General features: G+C 45.4%; 5 protein-coding genes and 2 non-coding genes across 11 annotated transcripts; 5 read left to right on the plus strand and 2 right to left on the minus strand.

Moving 5' to 3' along the window:
* Positions 1–133: 133 nt before the first annotated feature.
* On the minus strand, positions 134–2,526 carry rabggtb (Rab geranylgeranyltransferase subunit beta). The gene is made up of 9 exons (XM_049746801.1): positions 2,383–2,526; positions 1,997–2,104; positions 1,640–1,837; positions 1,451–1,556; positions 1,313–1,365; positions 1,119–1,229; positions 909–1,034; positions 605–754; positions 134–542 (listed from the first exon to the last, which is right to left on the minus strand). The coding sequence occupies exons 1-9, from the start codon at positions 2,383–2,385 to the stop codon at positions 402–404; spliced, it is 996 nt and encodes a 331-aa protein (XP_049602758.1). The 5' UTR covers positions 2,386–2,526; the 3' UTR covers positions 134–401.
* Positions 2,527–2,768: 242 nt separating this feature from the next.
* On the plus strand, positions 2,769–8,312 carry hectd3 (HECT domain containing 3). Of its 4 annotated transcripts, XM_049746779.1 has the most exons (20): positions 2,769–2,901; positions 3,194–3,620; positions 3,886–3,968; positions 4,047–4,139; positions 4,328–4,463; positions 4,697–4,818; positions 4,892–5,005; positions 5,081–5,163; positions 5,253–5,427; positions 5,503–5,584; positions 5,676–5,858; positions 6,072–6,293; positions 6,375–6,488; positions 6,577–6,666; positions 7,051–7,257; positions 7,327–7,456; positions 7,611–7,685; positions 7,762–7,849; positions 7,926–7,994; positions 8,109–8,312. In XM_049746779.1, exons 2-20 carry the CDS (start codon positions 3,270–3,272, stop codon positions 8,191–8,193), a joined length of 2,502 nt encoding a protein of 833 aa, XP_049602736.1. In that variant the 5' UTR covers positions 2,769–2,901; positions 3,194–3,269; the 3' UTR covers positions 8,194–8,312. The 4 variants fall into 4 exon arrangements, with proteins under 4 accessions (XP_049602736.1, XP_049602733.1, XP_049602735.1 ...); XM_049746776.1 differs by having other exon boundaries at positions 3,886–4,139; XM_049746778.1 differs by having other exon boundaries at positions 3,886–4,139; positions 7,762–7,837.
* Positions 8,313–8,635: 323 nt separating this feature from the next.
* On the plus strand, positions 8,636–10,983 carry rps8a (ribosomal protein S8a). Its single transcript, XM_049746805.1, has 6 exons — positions 8,636–8,778; positions 9,615–9,721; positions 9,928–10,027; positions 10,204–10,379; positions 10,556–10,685; positions 10,835–10,983. Exons 1-6 carry the CDS (start codon positions 8,775–8,777, stop codon positions 10,942–10,944), a joined length of 627 nt encoding a protein of 208 aa, XP_049602762.1. The 5' UTR covers positions 8,636–8,774; the 3' UTR covers positions 10,945–10,983.
* LOC125985550 (small nucleolar RNA SNORD46) lies at positions 9,754–9,861 on the plus strand. The gene has a single exon (XR_007487329.1). It is a non-coding gene; the product is annotated as a small nucleolar RNA SNORD46 (small nucleolar RNA).
* On the plus strand, positions 10,419–10,486 carry LOC125985549 (small nucleolar RNA SNORD38). The gene has a single exon (XR_007487328.1). It is a non-coding gene; the product is annotated as a small nucleolar RNA SNORD38 (small nucleolar RNA).
* A 995-nt stretch (positions 10,984–11,978) lies between the features above and the next one.
* Positions 11,979–15,061, plus strand: acadm (acyl-CoA dehydrogenase medium chain). The gene is made up of 12 exons (XM_049746790.1): positions 11,979–12,138; positions 12,424–12,541; positions 12,873–12,970; positions 13,054–13,123; positions 13,197–13,297; positions 13,408–13,488; positions 13,558–13,688; positions 13,763–13,871; positions 14,028–14,168; positions 14,242–14,337; positions 14,407–14,655; positions 14,747–15,061. The coding sequence occupies exons 1-12, from the start codon at positions 12,124–12,126 to the stop codon at positions 14,816–14,818; spliced, it is 1,281 nt and encodes a 426-aa protein (XP_049602747.1). The 5' UTR covers positions 11,979–12,123; the 3' UTR covers positions 14,819–15,061.
* A 2,040-nt stretch (positions 15,062–17,101) lies between these two features.
* On the minus strand, positions 17,102–19,926 carry best4 (bestrophin 4). Of its 2 annotated transcripts, none has more exons than XM_049746788.2 (8): positions 19,494–19,926; positions 19,268–19,421; positions 18,958–19,058; positions 18,635–18,868; positions 18,408–18,562; positions 17,962–18,336; positions 17,748–17,902; positions 17,102–17,635 (listed from the first exon to the last, which is right to left on the minus strand). In XM_049746788.2, exons 2-8 carry the CDS (start codon positions 19,417–19,419, stop codon positions 17,431–17,433), a joined length of 1,377 nt encoding a protein of 458 aa, XP_049602745.1. In that variant the 5' UTR covers positions 19,420–19,421; positions 19,494–19,926; the 3' UTR covers positions 17,102–17,430. The 2 variants fall into 2 exon arrangements, with proteins under 2 accessions (XP_049602745.1, XP_049602746.1); XM_049746789.2 differs by having other exon boundaries at positions 17,962–18,195; positions 18,259–18,336; positions 19,268–19,926.
* Between the last annotated feature and the right edge of the window lie 70 nt (positions 19,927–19,996).

Below are 19,996 nucleotides of genomic sequence, written 5' to 3' on the forward strand. Positions count from 1 at the left end.
TCAGTGTAATCGCTGATGTTTGTCCATCGCATTACCATGACTATGCTCATTATTATCACTGCGGTCTTTTACAATGTCTGGTATGGTAACAGTGCTATCTGGTGGTGCATGCCAGGATAGAAGCAACACACTGTGAGGTTTAAACATTTATTGCTCGAAGCAACCAAATAAGTTACATATTCATACTAAATGACCTTTGGACAGATGATAAACATTAAAGTAACCATTTAATCTGCATACTGTAAATTAGCCATTTTAAGAAAGATGTTTGTCTACATTGATGAGAGCGAGAGTCCATGTGTTATTAAGGAGTTGAACATTACTAGAAGTTTTGCATACAGGAATGTTCAGTGATGACAACTTGTGTGTGCGTGCGAGTGTAAGACACTAGCACACGAGGGTTAGCTGAGGAGCTCCGGCTTCAGGCCGAGCTTCTGCAAGACGTCCTCGGGCATGCACAGCACAGGATTGACCGCCTTGATCTTCTCGTCCCCCAACAGGGAGAGGCCGGCGATACCAAACAGAGTGTGGAAGGGGTCCACCTAAGCAGAAGAAAGAGTTGGCAATGATGACGCATTAGGTCGACCGAGACCTTTCCGCTCACCATATCTCCCGGCCGGTCGGCAAAGCCTCCCGTCTCCTCGTCCTGACAGGCCAGAATGAAAGTGCGCAGCTTGTCCTTGTCGATCCAGTGGATCTTGCCGATGATCCGGAGAGACGCCAGAACCCACCAGGAGTAGCAGACGTCCGGAAGCTAAAGCAAAGTGAGTTTATGAGAAAAGTTTCACCATCTATTTATTTGATCAGTTAAATGTTGATTATTTTCTATTTTATTTCATTACAACTCTTGGATTATTTTCAAATTAATGGTGACAAAGATGATGACGCAAAATTAGAACGGCGGGAACCTTCTCAGGACGCCCATTGAGGCCGCCTGACGGCAGCTGCCTCTCGCAGAGCCACCAGCCCAATAGGTCGGCGTTGAGCTGGTGCAGCTGGCCCGTCAGCGAAAGGAAGCCCGTGCAGCAGTAAATCTGACAAAAACACCGTTTCGGAATGTTTGGAAAAAACAGGCAACATGATAGTTACAGGGTGGCAGTAAAGAGATTGTCCATTACCTGACCGGCATGCGACTCGGACCCGGGCCTGCATCCGAAACCACCGTCAAAGTTCATACAAGACAAGACAAACTCCACCGCCTTCTCCACGTTGATGGCGTCCATCTTTCCCTGTGGTGAGGGGAAAGAGACAGCGGCCATTTTATGGATGAGGACTTGTGCTGGCGAAAGAAGCTTGGAATGAAAACACACACCAGTAATGAAAGGGTGGCCACTGCGCAGAAGGAGAATCTTGTGTCAATTTCTCCTGAGGAGGCAAAAGAAATGGAAAAAGTTGGCTGAAAAAGCTTCTACATGAGCATGCCAATATTGTGTCTATTTCGGTCCCTTACCCCATTTATCTCCAGCAAATGATCCGTCCTCCTGCTGCAGCCCTTGGACATACTCCACAATTTTGTCCACGTCCAGTGAGTCCACGCTGTCGTACAAGCACAGAATCTACAGAGGACGACAACAACAACAAAAAACATTGAGGACTGAAGGGACGGTGGAAATCAGAGAGCTCGTGCGTGCGGCATCACCTGCACGGCGCTGAGCGTGTAGAGCAGGTGCGGGTCGTGGCCGATGCTGGCCCCGACACCACCGCACTGGTGCTGACACTCCTTGATGAAGTCTATGATCTCCTGGCGGTTCATGCGTGGCAGCTGATACATCAGGTCCATCACCGTCAGACCCCAGTAGATGCCACTCATGCGCAGGTATTCGGACAGTGTGTACTCCTGCACACGCGTACAGTATTTAGTACTTGAAATCATGTATTTATTTCTCCCTTATTTCAAGCCTAACTTAAAACCCCATTTGAAATGTTGATTAGCAGGTTAGATCATATATCTCTTGTGACACACATCTTATGACGAAAAAAAGCGTTTAACACTCACATAGTCATCGTTTTTGGAGCCATAAGCAACGATGTAGTCTGCATGTTTGTCCAGCAGGAGCGTGTGGGGAGCGTCAGGGCTAATGAAGACGTCTTTTATTTGAGTACCCTGACAACACACACACAAAAAGAACAGTACTTCTTACGCACAACGCTAGCTCGTGATTTTCATTGTAAAATTGGAATGTAAGTTCGCGTTATGATGCATTATAAAACTGCATGTTAAAAGGAAATGTGCTATCAATGCACGCTAACCCAAATGCTAACACTTTTGGCGTCTCAATCTCACGTCGAGGACTCAATTGTACCTGACGGAGCGATACTAACGCATTCACGCTACGTGTTACCATTAAAACTTGACAACACCGACGGATAAATGCTGTTTACCATGCTGAAATTTGACTCATGATCAAGAGACAGCGGCCTTATCTTCTTCGATTGATGTCCACAACCGTGATAGGGAGGCAGGAGGCGTTTTGCTGCCACCACCAGCTCGGAAGGCGAAGTGCAAGTGTAATAATGGTACTTTTTGCCCTGTTCCGAAACACTAATCTTGACAAGAAACCCTAATTTTTTCTATTTTCTAACCCCTAGTAAATTAAAAGGGAAGAAGTACACTAATTAAGATAACATGTGATAGTATTTATCTTTATTATGTTAATGTCGCTTCATCCTCCTTATATCTTAGCGCATTGCACTGCTTGGGAACTATGTATATATATTTTCTACTTTCTGTTTAGATTTTTTTTGACATAAATAACGACACACAAAAATAACAAGATCGCCTGCAACTTTAGGTACGGGAAGTCGAGCGGGTCAAAAGTATTTAAAGCACTTCCGTAGCGTACCGTCACGTCTCCACTCAATCAACACCGACTCAACCTAAAACGCTGGCGGTCATTGGCGGTATGTAGAAGAATACTGAGTCCCATAGAAATATATATTTGGCAACAAGTCATTTTTATATGCTCACTGTTCCGTTGTTATGACTTTGGCGATTTCTGGGTTGCTCATTTTACAGCGCAGTGCTAGCTTGCTGCGTTAGCTTCCTTGATGAATTGCTCGTTTTATTGCCACGATGTGCTCACCGGATTCACCTTTAGACTCTCTGTAACAGTTTAAAAGCAGTACCCTGCGCGTGACTGCCGCTTTTGTGTTTTATGACGCTCAAAAATTTCGTTTTTGTTTCATTTGCCAGGTGGGGGTCACAGCGCAAACAGGGAGGAGAGTGTGGTCATGACATCTGACTGCCGCTCCCATCCATCTCAACCATCATGTCTCTGGGGGACAGTCCACACCTGCTGCTCGGCCGGATTCGTTTTCTGAACCGCTGCATTGAGTGTTTCCAGAAGAGTGAGCCGCTTCCCGACAGCCTGTGTTATGTGCCAAAAGAGGTGTGCTACAAAATCTGCAAAGATTCATCCTCCAGTTCCTGCGCCGCTGCCTCTGGGGCTTCCACAGGGGGCTCTGGCAAGACGATGGTACCGGTCTTTGACGGTCCGCACCACAGTCCGATTAACAAGAAACTATGCAAGTACACCATTGAGCTAAAGAAAGGGACGTGTATCCGGACCACGGGGGAGGAATACTGTAATAGCCAGGGTCTCTGGGTCAAAATAAATAAGGTAAGAAGTAGCTGTGTGTCCAGGCTCATCAATTAATTGTGTAACAAAAGCTAAAGCCGCACCAGTAAACATCCATTCATCTATTGCCCAAAATCCCCAAAATGGCTTTTCATGAAAAAATTCACCTCCTTGTGGAGACATGAGGGGCTTTCAAGAATTTTGCAAGTGTTGTACATGTAAATGAAGAGAGGGGTTATCGATTACAAGGAAGGAAGGAAGGAACCTTAACCTCTTAAAGTCCACGTGTATGTGTGTGCGTCCTCAGGAGCAGCTGGAGGAGCACCGTCCCGGGCAAGAGCTGGAAGAGGGTTGGATCCTGGTGTGCAAGCACACAGAGGGCGGCGACAGGTTGGTTCCGGTGGAGTCGCCCGAAACGTTGAGCAGACAGCAGCAGCTCTTGGGCTATGACCACAAAGCGTGCAACAGGTGGGAGCACGTGGTGGATGTGGAGAATGCCGTGTTTCTCGGAAACAAACCCAAGATAGCAGAGCCGGACGCCGCCGTGGTAGAGAAGCTGAGGTGGGTTTGGGCTAATGACTATGTGCTTGTTAAAACCGCTATTATTATTTGAATGGTAACCCTAACCGTCAATTAAGACCTATCAAAATAAGAGCAGTAACAATAAGGACTCAAATGCACAGCTCCGACCCAAAGTCCTCTGTACTCAAAAGCTAGTCAAATAAAATGTCTCCTAACCAACTGTCAAGGTATGTACCACCGACCTGGACGTATGAATGCGACGAAGACCTGGTGCACTACTTCTATGACCACATTGGCAAAGAGGATGAGAACCTGGGCAGCCTGAAGCAGTGCGTGACCAATATTGACGTTTCGTCGTGTTCGGTGAGGCGCAAGTACTACTCGGATTTCATTTGAAAAATTTTGACATTTCTAAGTGATCCAAACTTCTGAAACAATAGTGTGCATATGTTGAGAGTGAAACTGAAATAAATGTCAATCATTTATTGGTATTCCACCAGAGGAAGCCCACGTAGCACATTTTGAGAATCGCTGCTTTCGATGCGGCGCCCTGATCTGAAGTCGCACACAAATGATGCTGTTGTCGTCACTACCAGGAGGATCCTAGCGGGGGCGTGAACAGCTTAACAGACGGCGACAACAAAACATACTGGGAGAGCGACGGAATGCAGGGACAGCACTGGATACGACTTCACATGAAAAGGGGAACTGTTGTCAAGTGAGAAGCCGGCGCCACCAATGAAATCTGTCTTGTGATCCAAATGCAAAATGTTTTTTTTATTGTGCCATAGTAAGCTGATTTTGACGGTGGACTCCACGGACGACAACTACATGCCAAAGAGGGTGACTGTGTACGGAGGCGAAGGAGAGGCGCTGAAGAAGCTGAGTGATGTCACCATTGACGAGTGAGCCTCTTAGAATTGCAGCGCTTCAAACTTAGCATCCAATACTAAACAACCTCGACCTCATTTTGTCTACAGCAATCTGATTGGGGAGATTTGCGTGCTGGAAGACATGTCGTCTCACCTGCCGGTCTTCGAGGTCCGAATTGAGGAATGTCGAGGTGAGTTTTGATGTTCGGGTAGGTATTAGTTGGAACAAGTTATTTGTAGAGTTTTTTAAATTGCTTCTTGTGTGCATGTGGCCCTTTATGTGGGAAAGATGAGGGTATCGACGTGCGCATCCGAGGCTTGAAGATCAAGTTGTCATGCGAGCGAGACCTGGGTCTGAACGCAGACATCTTCCAGTCCTCCTACTTGGTTCGCTACCCTCGTCTGCAGGGGACGCCGGCTGATGTCCTTTACCGCCGAGCACTGATCATCCAGAGGTAGCAAATGTTTCTAGTCAAGCCAGTGAAATGGGCCAAATTGTTCTCATAACCCATTGATGTTTCTTCTCACAGGTTCACTTCTTTACTAGACAGCGTCCTCCCGCACTTTGTGCCTGCCTGGGACTACAGCGTGGGCACTTTCAACCACATCAAAGTGAGTTGGCCAAAATCGACATTCGAAGGTTCTGACTAAAAGATACAAACTGAGATTTCTTTTGTCTCGGCTTCTCTACGGCACCTTCCAGAGCATAAAGCAGTTTCTGCTGCAGTCCAAACGCCGCTCTGCCCTGGTCACGCAGTGCCTGAAGGACTCTGAGACCAGCAAGCCCAACTTCCTGCCGTGCCTCTACATCAACAGGCGGCTAGCCATGGAGCATCGGGACAACCCCTCATTGGACCCCAGCTGCAAGAACGCTGTATTCAGTCAGGTCGGCTTGATTTTTATGGTGGCCAAAAGTACTGATTTATTTCTTTTTTCTCAAGTGAAAATTGAAATGGCGGCTGAAAAATGCCACCAGCCAAGAGCTATCTGTTTTCAGCTGTAGGGTATATAAGACAAAAAAGGTGTCACAAATTGTAAGCACTCAAGTACAGACGCCTGAACCTCGGTAACAAAATGTTGTAACCTTGTAACTCCGCAGGTGTACGAAGGCCTGAAGCCGTCGGATAAAATGGAGAAGACTTTGGATTACAGGTGGCCCGCTCGTTACGACCAGTGGTGGGAATGCAAGTTCATCGCAGAGGGCATCATCGACCAGGGCGGGGGCTTCCGGGACAGCTTGGCCGACATGTCCGAGGAGCTGTGTCCCAGCTCGGCCGAATGTCCCATGCCGCTGCCCTTCTTCACGCGAACCTCTAACCAGGTACATTGGCCCCTAAATGTTTGGTTCGTGGTTTTTTTTTTCTTCTATTTCCATTGTTTTTTGGGTTGTGTTTCTCTTCAGGGCGCCTTGGAAGCTAGAGACTACTACGTCCCAAACCCATCTTGCAAAGAATTCCACAAGTACGAGTGGATCGGGCAGCTTATGGGTGCAGCACTTAGAGGGAAAGATTTTCTCGTAAGTGATTTCTTGTCTTTTTCATTTTTGTTTTGTCTCATTTGCAGCTATACTTCATTTTTGTTGTTGTTCTCTCTCCACCCAAAAGGTTCTGGCTCTGCCGGGCTTGGTGTGGAAGCAGCTTACCGGGGAGGCAGTTAGCTGGAGCAAAGACTTCCACGCTGTAGACTCTGTGCTGGTGAGGATATTAGTGGATTTTTTTATCCACACTAGATTTACCAATTTCCACAAATAACTTCACCCAAAAGCTTGTATTGGGTTTATTTATGTCAATATATATTTAAATGTACACAATGGCAGCAAAAAAGAAACCATTAAACAGACATTTGAATTGGCATCAATAAAAGAAATTATGATGACCCTCAATTTCATTTTTAACGCTGAAAACAATATCAGTAAATGATAAATGTATAATCATTGAAATGAGCAATTAGGATATCCTATAAAATGCAAAATTTTACTTATAATGTAAAAACATTTGAAAAGGTTTCTGGTTGCATTATAAGCTTCACTCAAAATGGCGCATAGACAAACAAGTCACACATACTGGCTGCATTGTCAGGTCAACCTGCTGGAGGCCATGGACAACATGGACCGCGAGACCTTTGAATTCCGTTTCGGCGAGGAGCTGGTCTACACCACGTTGCTGAGCGATGGCCAGATGGTGGAGCTGGTCCCGGGCGGCGGTAACGTGGCCGTCCGCTACGAGGACCGCCGCGACTTTATCCGCCTAGTGCAGAAGGCTCGGCTGGAGGAAAGCAAGCAGCAGGTCTGTTTTGAAGCCTTTGTCCCGACGGTCGCCCCTTGTGCGTCATCCATCTCTTTCCGCCCATTGCAGATCATGGCGTTACAGGCCGGACTGCTGAAGGTGGTTCCGCAAGCTGTTCTGGATCTGCTAACCTGGCAGGAAGTGGAGAAGAAGGTTTGCGGGGACCCGGAAATCAGCGTGGAAGCCCTCAAAAGACTCAGTCAGTTGACTCCACAGATAATAATTTTGCTCGAATGACGACCTTTTTTATTCATTTTGCTTTTCATTCCAAACAGAATTCTTGCAGAATAAAAGCAAATGCAGGTGTGACGTGTGTGTCAAAAAAGCCAATTTGATTCTTATTTGTTTGCCAGCTTGCTATGAGGACCTGGAACAAAATGACACTTGTGTGCAGTATTTGTGGGAGGCGCTCACCAACTTCACCAATGGTGGGTCTTTACTCTGTACATCCTCGACGCCTGTAACCTGATGATTTTTTGGGGGTTTTTTTGTTCATCTTTTCAGAGGACCGTAGCAGATTTCTGAGGTTTGTGACCGGTCGAAGTCGGCTTCCTGCCCCCATCTACGTCTTTTCTAACAAGCAAGTATTTTGGCAAGTATAATAATAACTTTAGCAGACTTGCAAGCTGGCGTTTTATCCTTTCAACTGCTTTTACTTCCTGCACTAGCTCTGAGAGCGACGCGCTTCCACAGTCTTCCACGTGCTCCAGCACACTGTATTTACCCAACTACCCAAGGTAGGCAGGCGGTCGGTCAGCCATCTGTCTCGTCACCTGTACTTTGACTGCATTCGTTTTTATTTCTTTATATGAGCCCGCTGAACTGCACATGTGTGGATTTTGTCATGGCAGTGCCAAAGTTTGTGAAGAGAAGCTGCGCTACGCCGCCTACAACTGCGTGGCCATCGACACGGATGTGAGCCCTTGGGAAGAGTGACCGCTCCCTGATGAGTTCCGCTGCACACGCATCACTTTTGAAATGGAATAACTGCCAAGTTATCACAGCTGTAAATAATAGAGGAAAATAATAAAAAGAAATATAAATGAAAACTTGAATTTATCTCGTGACCCCTGCCTGGGCATTATTGTTTGTGTGACTATCTCAAGAAGATATGATGATTGTTTATGAATTAAGGGTTACGTTTAGCAACAGGTGGAATTTTTTTTAGATGTGTCATTGTAAAAAAAATACGTTTGGGGACACAAAGCCACGTCTGATTAAAATTTGCTCTTCAATGTCATTTCAAAAGGTTATTTGGATCTTGTTATGATGTCAATTTGTAGTTAGAGAAATTTTGTGAATGAGAGAATTCTGTTTAGAAATATTCGCCGACATTTCATCAATACACTTCCAGTAAATTCAACATAGCATGCATTATATTTTATTATATCGAAATGATATCAAACCATGAAAAAAATGTCTCGTCAAATCTCGCTTGACGTAAAATGTCGCGAGACGACATGGCTTGAAGCCGTCCCATGATGCCTTGCGGTTCCTCTTTCTAGCCGGCGCCTGAGATGGGTACGTGCTTTCGTCCTCGGGTCGGAAGGCGAATCCTTGTCCATCTCTTGTTTTATCCTAGGAATTTTGAACTTGCTTACAAATATATTAAGGTTAAACATAAATGTAGTCCATTCGTTTTCAACTTGATTATGTGCGGGCCGGTTACAATGTTTTAAGGAGGTCGTGTTCCGTGGACGTGTGAAATGCTCCAAGATGGCTCCCAGCTAGCTGTGTCTCGAGCTTTACTTTCCAAAATTACGGCATATCACGCGTGATTGGTTTTGGGGATAACTTAAGGTATTTTGTAATGTGTTCATGACGTCCGAGGTTTTGTTGTCGCGTCGAAAGTGGTAGGAAGTCGGTAAATATAACCAGGCTAACTGCGCTACGTCTGCATTGCCACTAGTCAGGTTGCATTAAGGTACAACGTACTTTTTTTTTTTTTTTCTCCAATCGTGTAAAATGTCTGAGTTAATTAACTACTCGGCGTCATGTTTGCATTCTACTGTATACTGCTGTTAATTGATTTAGGCCCTTTCGCCAGCAGGCCTGCAGTTAGTTTTTCCTTTTGACTGTCTTGTAGTACTTATTGGTTTCCGTTTATGGCGCCGTTGTGAGTGGCAGCCTTTTCTTGGAGCCTAATAAGTTTGATCTATCCTATATAGTGCAGTGCTGTTTGTTCAGGTAGTGGGACTATGCTTGAGTGACGTGATGAAGCATTAAATGCGGAATCCAAAATACACAATGTGGACAACCTACCTTGGAGAACTGATTGCTCAAGCATAGTCTGATATTGCCTTGCATGCATGTGCTCATACGCCTTCCACAGCATTAAAAACGAAATATTTTCTCAGGTATCTCAAGGGACAACTGGCACAAACGCCGTAAAACCGGTGGCAAACGCAAGCCCTACCACAAGAAGAGGAAGTATGAGCTTGGACGGCCTCCCGCAAACACAAAGGTAAATGCCACATGTGTTTGATCCCTTCATGTCATGTGAGTGATGAAAACTGGACCTTAGGTAGGTCTTATTTGCACTGTTTTGGTGTGAAGCTTGGGACCTACCCGTGCTAGGCCTTGTCATAGTTACACTGACACATCATCAAATAAATGAGAACTATTGCCAGGTTGTTGCAGATTGTAAAAGTTTTTTTGTTTTGTTTTTAGATTGGTGCTCGCCGTATCCACACTGTGAGGGTCCGTGGTGGCAACAAGAAGTATCGCGCCCTGAGACTGGATGTCGGAAACTTCTCGTGGGGCTCAGAGTGTAAGTTTCCAATATTAGGTGGTTCTGAATCTTCCCAAGATGTTCAGTGATGATATTTATTCAGTTCTGCTACTGAATTCAAGTGCTGATAGTTAGGACTCTGAGAACCTGATGACCGACAACTGTTAGTCATAAATTAGGTGAGGGGGAGAAATTCATAGTTTTCTCTTACTTAGGCTGCACACGCAAAACCAGGATCATCGATGTGGTCTACAATGCCTCTAACAACGAGCTGGTCCGAACCAAGACCTTGGTGAAGAACTGCATCGTGCTGGTCGACAGTCTTCCCTACAGGCAGTGGTATGAGGGCCACTACGCCACTCCTCTGGGACGCAAGAAGGGAGCCAAGCTGGTGAGTGACCGAGTATGATGACCTGATAAGTCTGTTGTTTTTCCATGAAGATAACTGTCCAGTTCTGCTACTGAATGAAAGTGATGCTAATGAAGACTCTGAGAAAAGCAATTTCATCTCAACCTGATGGAGTGTAAGGCTTCGGAGCTGAAGTGACGCTATTCCTTGTTGTGTAGACACCTGAGGAGGAAGAGGTCCTGACTAAGAAGCGGTCCAAGAAGAACCAGAAAAAGTACGACGAGCGTAAAAAAATGGCCAAGATCAGCTCGCTCTTGGAGGATCAGTTCCTTCAGGGAAAACTGCTTGGTGAGTCAGTTGGGGCTTTGTCGCACAACAAAGCTCCATTTTCTAAGTGTGCTTACAGATGCTATGAGAAGTTCAATGTTAAGTCCTTAATCTTCTAAATGTTAAGTCCTCAATCTTCTAAATGTTAAGTCCTCAATGTTCATTTGCAGCCTGCATCGCCTCCAGACCGGGCCAGTGTGGTCGAGCTGACGGATACATCCTAGAGGGCAAAGAACTTGAGTTCTACTTAAGGAAAATCAAGGCCAAGAAAGGCAAATAAATGTTTCATATGCCAATAAAAGAAAAATAACAAATGTTACCTTTTGTCCTGGCTTTTACTCTCTTTACTCTGGATGTAATGCAAAGATTTCAAGTCTGTGCAAAATCATGTACCGATATTTAAAAAAGGGCTTACGAAATGTTGCCATGATGCGTAAAATTGTACAATATATAAACTTTCTCAAGAATGCAAAGACTACAAAATGTTTTCACTTATCTTTTACTTAGTCTGAGATTGTTTTGCTAAAAAGCCATACAGTATAGCAAGCAAGTCTGAATCCAGACCACCGAATCTACATCATCAAGGGTGCCAGAATTGCATTCATTTGGATCCCCATCTGATCTTAAACCTTTACTGTTAGAGATTGGCTCACTCCAACTTATTTTGCAAGAACCGCACGGGAGACAAGTAAGTCCTTTTAGACACCTGCAGGTGGAGAGTCCATTCGTCGCTGTGCGTGCAGCGATGTTCGAATGGAGGTCTAAAACTCTCCCTCCTGCAAGGGCATATTTATTAGGAGAAACAGTGGGGGTGAGAGTGGACAGGTTTGGTGAACCCCCGGCCTCTGGTCAAATCAGAGCAGGGGGTGTTTTACGATGTTGTGGGAAACAGAACAACTTTGATTGCTTCCTCTGCAGCTGGTCAATCAAGCAGAGAATGCAACCACTTAACTTCACGCAGGTTTACTGCGTTGTGAGAGCAAGACAAGATTGGTTAATCATTATAGTCTACATTCCAACATAATCCTACGATAAAGATAACCTGGAAAACCTTAACATTTACTGCTACTAAAACTTAAAAAAGAAGCATTTGAGGCCATTTGACACTACTACAGATACCTAAAATACAAAACATGCCCTTATTGGGTGCAATTGAAATTATGTGGCATCTTGTGAAGGATTTGTATTCCTATGCAAATACGTGGGTTAGTCCTATTTGACATGACTAACCTTACATTTGTTTCCCACAAATGTGGCCTTGTGTGATCCCCACACCCCGGCCGGTTAAATGTTAGAAAAGACGTTTGAAGGGTGGACAAAATTAGGTAACCCACAACGACTAGGGGAAAGTTCACGCTTAGGATCACCGTGGGTCACCTGACTGAACACGCCGCTGTGATTGGACGAGCGCTCTGTCGTTGTCGAGTGTTGTGGCGTTGTGTAAGTAGAAGTAGCAACGATGCTCTTGAATAAGGTGAGTGTTTCTTTTTCAAACTATTGTCAACTTGTTTATACAGCACAATCGACATTGTGAGTTAGGGTACCTTGTGCGTGTTGTCTCTGTTGTGTGACGCGTCAAGACACAGACACGCTCGATACCGAAGTACCTTAACATACGTTAGCTTGTTTTGAACGTTTGTTTCAACTGAATTTAATGTTCCAGCGCGCCTTAAATGCTATTAATAACCATGTCAAAATGCTTTAATGACATTCATAGCTATTATGGGACTGAAATGGCACTATCCACCTTTACTCCCAGGTACTCAGAGGAGGGCTGCGCTGCGGTGTTGCTCGGCTCCAGAGCTCCAGTGCTGCCGCCGCCGCCGAATCCAAAATCTCCGGCGAGAACGCTGCAGCGGCTACCGGCTTCTCGTTTGGTGGGTGGTCTCGGCAACTATACTTTTCAGACTTTTTGTCGAACTTGTTACTGTTTTCCATTGCATTGTTCACCATCACTCAGGATTAACTCTTGTAAAATTGCTTGGACATAGCTGGCTATTGAGCAGTAATCAATATTTTACATTTTCAACAGAGTCGTTTTAGACCCCAATGTGTTTGCATCAATTTGTATTTAAAAAGCAAACACTGCTTTTGCTTTTATTTACATGATATTTCCCCCCAATCATGCCTCGCAAATCTGTTTCACAACACAATATATACATGTATATGTATGCCGTCCATTGGTAGAATTTCTTCTCTGTCTCGCAGAGTTTACGGATCAACAGCGGGAGTTCCAACAGCTTGCTCGCAAGTTTGCGCGCGAGGAAATCGTTCCGCACGCGGCGCACTACGACAAAACCGGGGAGGTGAGTCTCTTCCAGGATGAGGCGGTGTGTAGAAGAGATGATGTAGCATTATCATTTGACTTGATTGGATTTTGTGTTTGCAGTACCCAGTACCTATCATCAAGAAAGCATGGGAGCTGGGTTTGATGAATAGTCACATAGCAGAGCAGTATGGTCAGTTTGTGTGACGCATTTACAGCATGTCCATTTTTATTTCAATTTTAACTATGCAAAATTAAAACCTTAGGTGGGATGGGCTTGTCCATCTTCGACAACTGCCTCATCACGGAAGAGCTGGCCTACGGTTGCACGGGAGTCCAAACTGCCATCGAGGCCAATTCTCTTGGAGTAAGAGCTCTTAATCATTTTTGCTCGAGGCCTGCCTGGCAAACACTTTCACATTCAAATGTGTCATTTGAATTGTAAAGTGGATGATTAAGCCTATTTGCGCCCAACAGCAAATGCCTGTTATTATTGCTGGGAATGAGGCACAGAAGAAGAAATATCTGGGCAGGATGACTGAGGAGCCTCTTATGTGTGTAAGTACATTTTCCTGTCATCCTGGAACTCCAGGAATGAATACATATTGCTCACCTGATGCCCCACAGGCCTACTGTGTCACTGAGCCGGGGGCGGGCTCAGACGTGGCGGGCGTCAAGACGCGGGCGGTGAAGACTGGCGACGAGTACGTGGTCAACGGCCAGAAGATGTGGATCACAAACGGCGGCAAGGCCAACTGGTATTGTGCATTGAGGCGATGACACGGCCATCCATTTTCTGTGGATGGGGTTTCATTTCCTCTTGTGTTCCCAGGTACTTTCTGCTGGCCCGCACTGAGGCTGATCCCAAATGTCCCACAAACAAGGCTTTCACTGGCTTCATTCTGGATGCAGACACGCCCGGAATACAAATAGGAAGGAAGGTGAGATTTACCATATCCTCTTGGTCTCAGTCCAAAGTAAACTAGCACACATCCACGTTCGATCAAAACATTTGAGCTCATGTAATCACAGATTCAACTTCTGATTGTTAATACAAGCACCGACGGCAAATTGAATTGTCTTCCTGAGGATGGCAGGAAATGAACATGGGCCAGAGGTGTTCCGACACACGAGGCATCACTTTTGAGGACGTGAGGATTCCAAAGGAGAATGTACTGATCGGCGAGGGCGCTGGCTTCAAGATCGCCATGGGCGCCTTTGACAAGACTCGGCCACCCGTGAGTCACGTGGCGCCCGTGTTACGTTATTTGAATGTGACATTTCGTGGATTAGATCTGATGTGTTACACAGGTGGCAGCCGGAGCCACCGGCCTGGCTCAGAGGGCACTGGACGAAGCCACTGCCTACGCTTTGGAGAGGAAAACGTTTGGCAAAGTCATTGCTGAGGTTTGTTCTGAAGGGAACAAAGGCAAATGAATTGCATCAGCAGCAGTATAATGGCATCTTTTTTGGCAGCACCAGGCCATCTCCTTCCTGTTGGCCGAGATGGCCATGAAGGTGGAGCTGGCACGCATGGCGTACCAGCGCTCCGCCTGGGAGGTGGATCGCGGCCGCCGCAACACCTATTACGCCTCCATCGCCAAGGCCTTCGCCGGCGACATTGCCAACCAGGTGGCCTCAGACGCCGTGCAGGTGTTTGGTGGAAACGGCTTCAACAGCGATTACCCTGTGGAGAAGCTGATGCGCGACGCCAAGATCTACCAGGTGGGTGATGTTTTGCAAGTGAAAATGCTTTTTTGGGATTGAAATACTAGAATAGATTTGAGTGATTTATTTCTTTTTCTTTCTTTTTTAGATCTACGAAGGCACCGCTCAGATCCAGAGACTCATTATTGCCCGTGAACACCTGGCAAAAGCCAAGAAATAAGCCTGAATGATTTTTTTTTATGTGTAAAAGAAATACAATGTGAAAGTAACTCATTTTTTCTTTCAATTGAATATGCCTTGATGTCACTTATGCCTTGCTAAATAAAATTCAGTTGGGGGGGGGGGCTGTCCCGTCCCATCACAACCCTTCAAACAAATGGCACACAGCAACAAAATGTGAGCCAAATGATGAAAATCCAATGTACAAATTCCATCCTGGAATAAATAAAATCATGTCCTCGTGGTTTTGGCTCCAAATGATATCAGTTTGTGTTGATGCTGTCTGTTTCTTGTTCTAATAAAGGTTGCTTTTTGAAATTTGACCAATAGTTACATATCTTAAATGACTTTTCTGGCTAGTGTATTGACATTTGTAAACATGCTCTCTTCTACAGCAATGCATTTGATCCTGCTTGACTCGTCCTGTGTGTGCATTGAAGGACGAATTGTCATTTGCCATTTTTTGAAGACGTCCCACTTTTCCCACAATGCACAGCGACAGACAGTATATTATACAGCACGTGACTTCCGCTCTTCCCTCTCCCTTCAACCGGTGCTACATGGCGCGTGAGTCCCTGCAGCTGAATTTGTTAGGCATTTAATACTACACTGGTTGTGTGAAACCTTTTGTCAATAAAAACATTTGATTTTGTTCATATAACGTTTACATCGTAAAACTGAAATCCTTGCACGAGGTCGCCACGATGCACGCAGGCGATTCGAACAATGCACGGCTTAAGCTGTTTGATCCTTCCACCATGTTGCGGCCTGAGCCAGTCTCGGCAGTTAACATTCAGCAGTATTTAGCGTGACCTGCGTTGAAAGTTAACTTCCCCCCCCAGAGATGAAGCTTCCCAAGGGAAAAGACGACGAAACAAGATGAAACGGACAATTGTTACCATTTGCCCCAGGGATGAAAAAGGCTACTTTGTCCTTAAAATAAGGTAACTGAGATTGTTGAAATCCACAATCAATATTGTATAATATCCACCAGCACTAAGTCAGCTGCCCAGGCGACATGTCTGGCTCAGTGTTACAGTGCTGGAAGAGGAAGTCTCTGCATATGTCATCGGCTCTGCAGGTTCTGTTTTAGAACCTGCCGTTGCTGAACGGCTGCCGAGCGTAGCCCGACGAGAGTGGCCTGTCCTGGACTCTCACCTGAACGGGCCTAGTGCTGGGCTGTACATGTGCTGCCTACCATATTGTAGCGGCATCAAAATGTAGCCACATTTGAAACATTCCGATTGAGCTCCAAACACCTTTGTGGTCGGTCAAATTGAATTGAATTCCTTTGTCACTGCGAAACACAAAGTGCAAGTGGTTTGATGTTTGAATGAGTTTCTCTCCCCAACAATCTTTTGCAGCTAATGGCCGTGTCGTGATAGCAATGACTCATCATGGTAACTAAAGGTAAGATGTACATGATCTGTCATGAGGCATGAACCAGTAAAGTCTGTCTGAATGTGAAAGTGGCCCATGCCTACTTTTCATGTGTGCCGTGATGTCTTTTGACACATTATACAGACCAAACTGTGGTGAACCTTAAAAACCCTGAGCACATCAATTTCCAGTCGCAAGTTATCATACGTGGACATAGTACTTTATATATAACGCTATCCTCTTTTGTTTGCAGTGGTACATCCAGCAATTTACTGGCCGTGGGCAGAAAAAGCCATGTGTCAAGCATGATGGCAGGTGTGGACTGCTTCTATTTTTTTCCCTTTTCCTTAAAATGCCCAATCATATACTGCCATGCCAGAGACCACCCTCTCTGTTGTGGAATCTTTGTATTGGGAGAAAAAACACAAGGATTCAGGCACAGGTTTATGTCAAATCCAGTTTAGCACAACCTGACTGAATCCCTGGAACATTGCTAACAATGTCTTTGAATGTGAATTGCAGCCATGCTTCACTGCCTAAATTTAATTTGTTTTTTCTTTCCAGTGGTTTGACCTGCTGATAATGGCCGGTGGCTCCCTTTCAGGTATGTTCTTTCTTTATTTTAAATTGCACATGTAAATCCCCAAATGTGCTTTGCCATGCCAGGGACAACCCTCTCTGCTGTGACTTTATAATGGGGAAGAAAATATCAGGACTGGCACAGGTTTCTGTACAATCCAGTTTATAGAACCTGACTAAAGTCCTGGAACATTGCTACCTTTCTCCTTAAATGCAAATGAGAGCCGCGCTTCACTTTGCTTAAATATTTGCTTCTCCTTTGTAGTGATTTGGACTCATGATGATGAGCGAAGACTGTCCCTCCCTCCCCCAGAGGTGACTAAGATTCATTGGACAGTTTTATTAGGAGGCTCGAGTTTTCAAATCGAAACGTGTGGAAATATGGTGTGACTATCATGTCTTGTCTGTTGAACGTTATTTAATTAAATGTGTTTTGATAAACTGTGCTTTCATTACTGCAAATAGCAGCTGACCCACCACGGCGCCCCCTGTCGGCAGTTATTTGACCTGTCAATTGCGTATCACTCCAAACTGGTGCCAGTTGGATTCAATTTAAAAGGGAACACACAAAAGGTGACCATGCTGGCACAATGAATAACAACAAAGTGGACGCCATGTTGAGCATTTTTAGAGGGAGGCTGTCCAGATCATGTCCTAGTTAGTTTCGACTTTGATCATTTCTTCCGCAAGCGGGATCTCATCCTCGTTGACGTGCTCCATAAACTGATGTGTCGGCACGTTGAGTAGCGACGGAAGGCTGCATGCCTTCAGGAGGCCGTCTTTGTGATTGTCCAGTGAGGAGCATTGCAGAGGGAACGTATCAGTAGGTCGCTCCAGCTCAAGATCCTCCAAGCTCATCCTGCAAATGTACAGGACTGATTTGGCCAAGATTGTAATAGCTATGGATTGGGACAGAGATAATATGATACTTGACCAATGATTGCAATAATGACAGTATGAGGATGACGGACCTCATATCAAAGGTGGAGCCTTTGAAAGGTGGTCTGAGGCGATCTGCTGCAGTGGACACCGTGTAAGGGATGGAAACATGTTGTTGGGCCCAGTGCTTGTCTTTCTCCAGCGGTGCAAGGTTCTGGTACATGTCATCCACAGCCAGCATTGACACCTTGCGAACGACCACAATGTCAGTACTGTAAGGTGTAAAAAAAAAAAAAGAGTGAGCACCTGAATGTTTCTGTCAATCAGCTGGTTGGTCTCAAAGTCGTCGTCATCCTCGCCAAACGGGTTGATGATCAGCTCTCCCACTTTGAGCCATCCGGCATAGAAGAAGAACTGCAGCAGCGTGAAGACAGGCACGTACAGGTCCAGCTTGTGGTCCTTGTAGCCTTTTTCCGGGCTCAGGAACTGACGGCCGACGACGCACAAAGCGAAGAAGGAGTAAACGGCCAACGTCACCACCTGTGTTAATGAGACAGTTGAGCAAATAGAAGGCGATGGAAGGAGGAGGCGTGGCTGACTCACCTGAGTGTAGACCAGAGGAATGCTGATCCAGTCATAATGGAACAAAAGACTGCATTTGGCCCTGTAGTTATTCAGCTCCTGGAAGGACAGTCAAACTGTATAGCAATGTTCCCAAAGTTGGTCAATGATGTGAAGGCAAAGTTAGTCACATCCATGAGGAGTCTCAAAGCAATGTCGTCCCTAACACGGGTCTCCTCTCTCGCTCTGGATGCTAGATTAGCGAACCAGGTGAGCGGCATCCAATACTTGTTGAAGTCCGAATGCAGCGACTCCAAAATCTTCAGCTCGTGTGATGTCATAAAGCCTGAAAACAAATATTCAGATTTGTTTTTTTTTCTCCCAGATCCATCCAAGTTGATAGATGGATGTTACCTACCGGCCTCCACCACGTGCTCCAGCGTGGGGAAGCGCTTGTGCACTCTGGTGCTGACGGAGCGCAGGATCAGTACTGACGACAGGTTGGCATATCGCATGAGAGTGCGCCGCAACATGCGGCCCCTCTCGTCGGCTCCGTGGACGTTCCCGGAGACCGCCATCATCAGGTTGTCGGGCAGCGGGAAGCTGGTGTATTGACCCCACCAACGATTGAACGCCAACGTTACATAGAAGCCTGTCCATGCCAAAGGTATAGATATTGAACACCCTCCATACCTGATCCATTTTTAACATAAATGATCCAATTCCTTGCACTATACCTACCGAGCACAAAAAGAACAGGGATAAAGTTGGTGTTGGTGAACTGGTCACAGTAAAGGGCGATACGCTCAAACACATCCTGCTGCTTGGGTGTGAGCATTAACCTACGTGTTTAAAACAGTCACATATCAATAATGATCAATTGGAATACATTACAATCAACCAATAGTAGCACTGTATGATATGATACAATGTGATGACACTTGTGTGACTATAACAAAATCACGCTACGATACTATGACCTCAATACTGCCAATATATATTATAATATTTTTCTCTTGTCACGTTACCAATAATAGAGGATAGGACCCACCTGTAGAGCACACTGGAAAATAGGTAGACTCCGCAGAACAGGAGAAACTCCTTGTAGAGCAGCTTGTAGATGCTGCCCTTCCACCTGAACAAGAGCTTGGAGAATCCGCCAAATCTCACATTGGCCACCTCAAGCGTATAGGACACAGTCATGCCTGTAAGACCCGGAGGGGAGGGGACGGGGGTAGCTATCAAACATTGAAGATTTTACAACACACGACGCTCACCTGCGAAGGAGATGATGAAGCTGAAGAGAAAAGGCACTTGGCTCCCAATTTAAAGCCTCCCCTGTGTGCCCTCAACACACCTAGATTTTGAATTGATGAGCTGGGAACACTGCGCCAAAGACAATTTGCTCACAAATCAATCTTATCACCATGACACTGAGTTTATAAAAAGTGATAGTTTTTTTATTCTCAACTTTTAGACTGGCTCTTTATAGTAGTGTGCAAAAGTCATTGGAAGTCATTTGTTGTTTTAGCAAAGTTAGTGCAAAAGTCAGAAATATCGTATAGCACCTAAAAATACTTTATTCATTTGAAATGAAGCATTTATGACATGTTGGATGTGTTTTGGAATGAGAGAGATAAGAACAGTGGAATGCTAGGTTGGTCACATGTGTCCCACTCATCACCTTGTCATTAGTTCTCTGCACATTTGTTTGTTTTTCGCACAGCTTCACTTCTCTCTTCTGCTGTAAATCAGCCTTTATGACGACATCTCCTTTTGA

The sequence above is a fragment of the Syngnathus scovelli genome, chromosome 17 (assembly GCF_024217435.2).
Source record: "Syngnathus scovelli strain Florida chromosome 17, RoL_Ssco_1.2, whole genome shotgun sequence".
NCBI lineage: Eukaryota > Metazoa > Chordata > Actinopteri > Syngnathiformes > Syngnathidae > Syngnathus > Syngnathus scovelli.

What these genes read in the sequence shown, in the direction of transcription:
- rabggtb (XM_049746801.1), bottom strand. An exon ending in ATTTGCTGGAGATAAATGGG is followed by an intron (nt 1,366 to 1,450) that starts GTAAGGGACCGA and finishes TTGCCTCCTCAG; the next exon opens with GAGAAATTGACACAAGATTC. An exon ending in CCGAGTCGCATGCCGGTCAG is followed by an intron (nt 1,035 to 1,118) that starts GTAATGGACAAT and finishes TGTTTTTGTCAG; the next exon opens with ATTTACTGCTGCACGGGCTT.
- hectd3 (XM_049746776.1), top strand. Translation starts at nt 3,270, where the DNA reads ATGTCTCTGGGGGACAGTCCACACCTGCTGCTCGGCCGGATTCGTTTT. An exon ending in AGTGATGTCACCATTGACGA is followed by an intron (nt 5,006 to 5,080) that starts GTGAGCCTCTTA and finishes TTTTGTCTACAG; the next exon opens with CAATCTGATTGGGGAGATTT. An exon ending in TCTAACAAGCAAGTATTTTG is followed by an intron (nt 7,850 to 7,925) that starts GCAAGTATAATA and finishes TTCCTGCACTAG; the next exon opens with CTCTGAGAGCGACGCGCTTC.
- rps8a (XM_049746805.1), top strand. An exon ending in CTTCTCGTGGGGCTCAGAGT is followed by an intron (nt 10,028 to 10,203) that starts GTAAGTTTCCAA and finishes TCTCTTACTTAG; the next exon opens with GCTGCACACGCAAAACCAGG. An exon ending in GCAAGAAGGGAGCCAAGCTG is followed by an intron (nt 10,380 to 10,555) that starts GTGAGTGACCGA and finishes CTTGTTGTGTAG; the next exon opens with ACACCTGAGGAGGAAGAGGT.
- acadm (XM_049746790.1), top strand. An exon ending in TCACATAGCAGAGCAGTATG is followed by an intron (nt 13,124 to 13,196) that starts GTCAGTTTGTGT and finishes TTAAAACCTTAG; the next exon opens with GTGGGATGGGCTTGTCCATC. An exon ending in GCGACGCCAAGATCTACCAG is followed by an intron (nt 14,656 to 14,746) that starts GTGGGTGATGTT and finishes TTTCTTTTTTAG; the next exon opens with ATCTACGAAGGCACCGCTCA.
- best4 (XM_049746788.2), bottom strand. Translation starts at nt 19,419, where the DNA reads ATGACTGTGTCCTATACGCTTGAGGTGGCCAATGTGAGATTTGGCGGA. An exon ending in TGATTGACAGAAACATTCAG is followed by an intron (nt 17,903 to 17,961) that starts GTGCTCACTCTT and finishes GTCGTTCGCAAG; the next exon opens with GTGTCAATGCTGGCTGTGGA. An exon ending in GGCTCCACCTTTGATATGAG is followed by an intron (nt 17,636 to 17,747) that starts GTCCGTCATCCT and finishes GTACATTTGCAG; the next exon opens with GATGAGCTTGGAGGATCTTG.